The 6,348-nt window shown below is 33.0% G+C and overlaps 1 protein-coding gene across 2 annotated transcripts in view; it reads right to left on the reverse strand.

The window, feature by feature from the left end:
• LOC104726245 overlaps nt 1-238 on the reverse strand; it is a 1,801-nt gene extending 1,563 nt beyond the window's left edge. The window contains exon 1 of one of the 2 annotated variants that reach the window (XM_010445058.2): nt 40-238. In XM_010445058.2, the coding sequence (XP_010443360.1) occupies nt 40-67 (28 nt within the window). In that variant the 5' untranslated portion in view covers nt 68-238. The remainder of the gene's footprint in view (nt 1-39) is intronic. The other variant, XM_010445057.2, reaches the window with a different exon arrangement.

The following is a 6,348-nucleotide window of genomic DNA, read 5'->3' on the forward strand; positions in this document are numbered from 1 at the left end:
GGGGGGGGGGGGGGGGGGGGGGGGAAGAAATTTTTATACCAGGAACTAATTTGTTGACATTAGTCATCTTCTTTCTTTGCTTTGGATGAGTATAGAGAAATCTCGATGAAATCTAGGGATTGGTAGGGTTTAATCTCAGGAGTCGAATTTGGGAAGAGAGCAGGATTCCTTTTCACACACACAAAGACAAAGGCAACAAAAACATATAGGAGGAGGGAGGAATTGGTCTTAATTTGAGAAAACAATCTGTAATCAGCCAGACTGGATTACCATCATAATATTGGGTCCCACACACTTTTTTATGTGTTTAGGCTAATTTAAAGTCACTAATCCTGTGCTCTTTTCTTTGTTTAGACCGTCATGTCACTGTTTTCTCATGGAGAAAATTTTATGGCCCAATGTACGTTTTGATCCATGTCTAATTTTGTTAAACTCAAAAGATAGTCAATTTTTCATAAAGTTGACTAAATATTAATCTTTTGAGTGACATTCCCTAATTTCTGTATTATATATATATATATATATATATATTTGAAAGTAGCCATTGTGGTTGAAAATTCTAATTTGTAGGTTATACATTTTTTTTAATTGCATTTGCGACTTGTTTCGTGAATTAAAAAAAAAATGGTGGTCTAGCGAGGTATAGTATAAAAGATTATCAATTTAATCACAACTTTTCTTAATAATTTAGAGATAATCAATTTAATCACATTTTTCTTAACCAATTTAAATTTTATATTATCATAATCGTTTTCCTACGAATTATTGACCCAAACTCACCAACCTCGAATGTTATTGATTTGATTTGACTTATAAAACCATTCAACCAGTAACCAAGCCGTGATTTCTTTTACAAGTTTTAGTTTACTAGTTATAACTTATAATGTTAATGTGTACAATTTAATTGTTTCCTTTACTTGCTTGTAACAACAGTGGAGAAATAATTTGGTGTTAACGTCATAAATGTAATAAAAATGGAAATAACCCTTCTCAATCATTCTTTATTATTTTTAATCTTAATATATCTTATATTATAAATTAGCATTATATTAATAACAATATAAACTTGATATCTCAAAGCATAAACATGTATTCAAATTGGTGTACACCATGAGTTCGTTCCCTTTGTTTCATTGTCAAGCATCTGTCCACACAAAGAAACACCAAATCAGTTTCTTATGACATCAGTAAACTTGGTTTACCTATATCAATATGATTGGTTCAAAAAATATCAAGCGATTGCGGATGATATAACTAGTAAATATGTTCCTTCACATGAAGATCAGTAAATACTAAATACCAATTAATAATTGAAACATTAGGTTTGGTATACTACTGCGCCTGAAACAAACAGTTTCCTCAGATAAGGTATTCAAAAGCAAATGAAATGTTTTCTAAGTCCACATTCCTCCTCCTTTATTTAAATACTCCCAACATAACATTAACACGCAAAAGTATTTTTAATATATCGACAACACGTTCAAGCTCATTCATGTCCTACCTTTTCTACCATGCTAACCAACTATACTCAGAGACTAAGACATGGAAAATAAGAATATCGATTTATAACACTGGGAATTTATGTTTGCTATAGTATATAGTGCTAGAATGTTACATGCAAAAGAAATGCCTTGCTGTTCACATCTTGTTCTTCTCCATTAGGTTCTTCATCCGCTTTTCTTGGCTTTGAAGATTATTCATTTTTTTCCGCTGCAAATACAGAACAAAAGTTCAGTTTTAGGGAGATGAAAACATCCAATATGTGCAAGACAATCTTCTGTTTTGAGGGTTTTTTCAGAAGAAGCAAAGCTCATTGACATAATAGTATATTATTTTAGAACAACATAATTATGCATATTATATTTGGTCAATCTATCAACAATTATACAGAATAACTTATAACAGAGAGTACAAGGAAAGACCAGAGACTACACACTTACAAGGATAAATTTTCTCTCATCCAACTTCTGCTGAATTTCCTTTTTCAAAAACAACTTCTGCTGGATTTTGAACAGACTATATGATAGGTCCTGAAGAATATAATTACAGAGAAATAACAAAATCAATTTAAGATCAAATCCACTCACAATCAACTTGATCATAAAACTATGATACTAGTAAAAATTAATTCATGGAGAATCATTTGATTGGGGATTATAATGTCCACTATTTGATTGAGCATATAGCTACAGTTCTTAACAAAATTCACATGAAAAGTAAGAGCGAATACAGTTGAACAAGTGGGGGACCTCGTTTAAAGCTTTGATTAAATATGACGAAGTCTGACTTGAGTCTTCTTCATGATGATTAGGTTTCTTCTTATCGAATACAGATTTGAGTTTTTCCATCGTCTCTCTCATCATGTTCGGTTTTTTCTTTCCATCTTCTGTCAATGTTAAACCATGTTAAACAAAATTGAGACCTGTACCAAGAAACAAAAGTTAGAAACAAATAAACTAAAAAAAACATTGATTGTATTTGGAAATTACACAGTGAAAACTAAAACCTCCAAGAAGAATTTTTACCAGAAACTTTGTTGACACCAGTCATCTTCTTTTGCTTGGACAATGATGAGAGAATGAGAGAAATCGATGAAATATAATCTAGGCATTTGTAAGGTTTATATACACAATCTCAGAAGTCGAATTTGGGAAAAGAAAGTGCATGATTTAAACAAGGCACAAGACAACATATAGTGCATAATTTGAAAACATATGTAAAGACCACGTGTAATCTCTTATTAATATAATATTATTCTTTTTAATGCATTTTACTTATATAACTTTTTTTTATGGTTGTATATATCTTCATTGGTGAGAGACTCATCAATATAATAATTACTTTTTGTGTTGTTTAATTTGTGTAGTAATTTAATTGTTACTTATTTTAAATTACAAGATTTCATATCTGATTACATTTTCAATATATACAATTTTATCAATTAGTCATATTTGTTAATACAATCTACAATATTAATTTATATAGTTGTTTATATAAATTATAATAGTATAAATCATCTATTATAAGATATGATTGTAATAATTATTATATTTTTAACTAATATTAATTAAAAAATATTAATCTATAATTTATAGTCATGCATAATGGAAATTATAAGATATAAAATTTTATTTTATGATTTTTAAAACAAAAATAATAATGACATATAAACTATTCAATTAACTTTTAAAATTATTTTGGAGTTGATTTAGTATAATAAAGTAAAGATTATTTTGGAGTTGATTTAGTCTATGACGCTTCCGATAACACCAACTAAACAAAAAGTCGTCAAGTTGTTTTCACTAGTAAAATTTTGTGGTATAGTTACAAAAAATTGTGTAGGAATAACTTGTTTTTCGTAGCCAAAAATAAATTGTTACAGAATTGTTAAAAAAAAAATTAGTAATTATTTACTCGCCACAAACTGACCCCTTTATCGCAATTTGTCGCAACTTGTTACAGATTAGAGACAGCCGAAATTATCGCCATTTGCCACTAATTGATACAGTTATCTACGCCGGTTTGAGACAATTGCCGTCAAACGTATTAGTAGCAAATGGTTACAAAACGTTACAAATTGTACACCTATTATAACAATAATCAATTGATAGATTTCTAAAGATCTAAAGCCAACAAAAAAATCATAAATTACAAATTCTTTTCCATTAAAGAAAAACATACAAAGTGAACTACAAACATGAACTCTAGAAGAGAACATGTAACCAGCAAACCAAGGCATAAACAAAACACAAAATCATGTCCTAAACTTATCATTCCCACATCCTCTCATGACCAACTGCAAATGCCATGGAGTTATACTCTTCACTTTCAGATATTTGTTTGAGTTTCCAACTAACTCAAGAACCTCTGCAGTCAAGTACTTAAGGATTGAAGCAGCAAACGGCAGCGGTGGCACCAACTCTACCACTTGAGTTGCCTGTGAATACCACCCACTGGAAACTGAAATAAACTGAACTTGACATGCAGAAATTTTCAAAACTTTAGCCTCTAGTATAAGAACAATATCACTAGAAATTTGACCAATATGTAAACAAGTAAACATCAAGAACATCAGACCGCATTGAGAGAAGTTAGTTACCTTTCTTGCAGCCATCAATACTCACCATCTCCAGTTTATCGAGAAACTCAGTCTCACCATAATACAGGACGACTTACAGTCCCAAAAGTAGCAACTTCCTACACCCAAAAACATTTGTAAGAACAGAGTTAAACAACATAGATGGTGAAACAACAGCAAAAATATATATACATGGAAAGAGTAGGGAGTCGTAGAAAACACTTACATGGGGGAGCAATATCGTTATTTTGTTTAGGTTACATCATTCATAAAACTCATAGTTCGAATGAAATTTAAAGTGGTGTGTTTAGAAGAGGAAATGGAGATTACAAATAACAGACTAGAAATGAAACGACCTGATCCGTTTTAAAAAAAAACAAATAATAAATAATAACTACAGCTAGTGGTCCCATATCCACTAGCCATCTAACCACAAACACAACCAACAGCGGAAAACATATACCAATAACCAATAAATAAACCAATCATAATCCAATAACCAATATTAATTCCAAATCATAAACTAATGATTTATACATCATAAAATAGAGAACCAGCAATCCTAAACAACATTCTAGGACTCAAATCTAGCAATCTAACAGAAGCCAGACAACCAAGTGAACCACTAGAACATCCTCCTCTTCATTGCCTTGATTCCACGATTACACTTTGCCTTTACCTGCATCACAAACACAAATTGCAATGCATGAGTATTTTATGAACACTCAGTAAGGCAATCCTCCCATCTATTGGGCTATACACACAAGCAATAGAGACATCTCTAACCATCAATAAACAATCAACAATCAACAATAACAAACCAGGACTCAGCATCGACCGATACCAACATGCATCGACCGACACCAGTTGGAGGTTGCGTCGACCGACGCAAGATCTTCATCGACCGATGAAAGGCTAACTTGCATCGACCAATGCTCCCATTGCATCGACCGACGCATGCTCGACAAAGCACGAAAACCCTAGATTTAACGCGTCGTCCTCGCATTTGCATCGACCGACGCACAGAGTGCATCGACCGATGCAATGCCGAGCATTGATTTCCCCCAAAGCTTCTCGCCGAATTTTTGTTCCTGTAAACACAAAACACAATCCCAAGCCACAAGAAAGCTTCCAATCGTCCCAAATACCAATCTAACAAGTCTAACAACACATAACACGCAAATTAGAGAGATCTCTAGCTTAGATAAGCCATGGTCCTGCACTTACCTTTGCCAAGACGAATCTGAACCTCAAACAAGCAAAACAACGCTCCTAGGAAGCTCCTACAACAATCCCAGCTACAGATCTCTATAGGAACAGCCTCAAATCTCCAGAAAATCTCCAAGAACACCAAAAACACTCTTCTCTCTCAAAAGCGGCCAAAACAACTAATGAGACAAAAGAAACGACTTAAGGGTTTTTCCCCCTTTCCTTTGCCCAAAACGCAGTATTTAACTTAAACTCGTCCGCAGAAAACAACCTTGCATCGACCAATACAATCCTCAAACCGGGATTTCGGTTCGCGGATGTTACAAGAAAGTTAATAACTTTGTGATCGATTTCAGCTTTTAGGACAGTGGAGCTGCTCATAAATGCACCTGGGATGTTCTGTCTTCTCTTAACGCATGTGAGTGAGGGTTAGACTCTTCCCGTGTTTACTGAGAGAGAAACAAATATCTCTTCAACTTTAGCAGCTAAAAACAAACAAGCACAGCTAAACTACAAAGCTTTAGCAAACCTGCAATTTTTTCTTACTTGCCAATTTAAGAAAAGTTTAACAAGAACCAAAAATGAATGTTTATTTTGCCTCTTCTCGTTATAATCATATACACTATTTGCAACAAGGACCAATTATGAATGTTCTGTTCCAACATCCAATGAATTCAGATTATCAGCTATTAGAAACACATGATTTGATAATAGTTTCAATATGAGATTGGAGATAGAGATAAAAGGGATAGGAAATCGAGAAGACAAACAAACCAAAAGTCAACCTCTCAAAAATATCAAAACACAGAATCTTAAAACAGAACGACAAAAATAAACCTAAGTTTGCTGTCTCTATTCAAATTAGCAACCATAGGAATATTCGATGGTTTCCCTTTTTGTTTCGACTTGTGTATTTACTTGGTGGGTACTCCACGTTTAGGTTTCATCGAGTCTGTATATAAACGCCGTAAGGCAGATGTTAATAACACACAATATTCATTCAATCTTTACAGTCAGAAACAAAAAGGTCGATTTCAACACTCGATTTTTCTCTCTGGCGC

This window comes from Camelina sativa, chromosome 11, assembly GCF_000633955.1.
Source record: "Camelina sativa cultivar DH55 chromosome 11, Cs, whole genome shotgun sequence".
Classification (NCBI taxonomy): domain Eukaryota; kingdom Viridiplantae; phylum Streptophyta; class Magnoliopsida; order Brassicales; family Brassicaceae; genus Camelina; species Camelina sativa.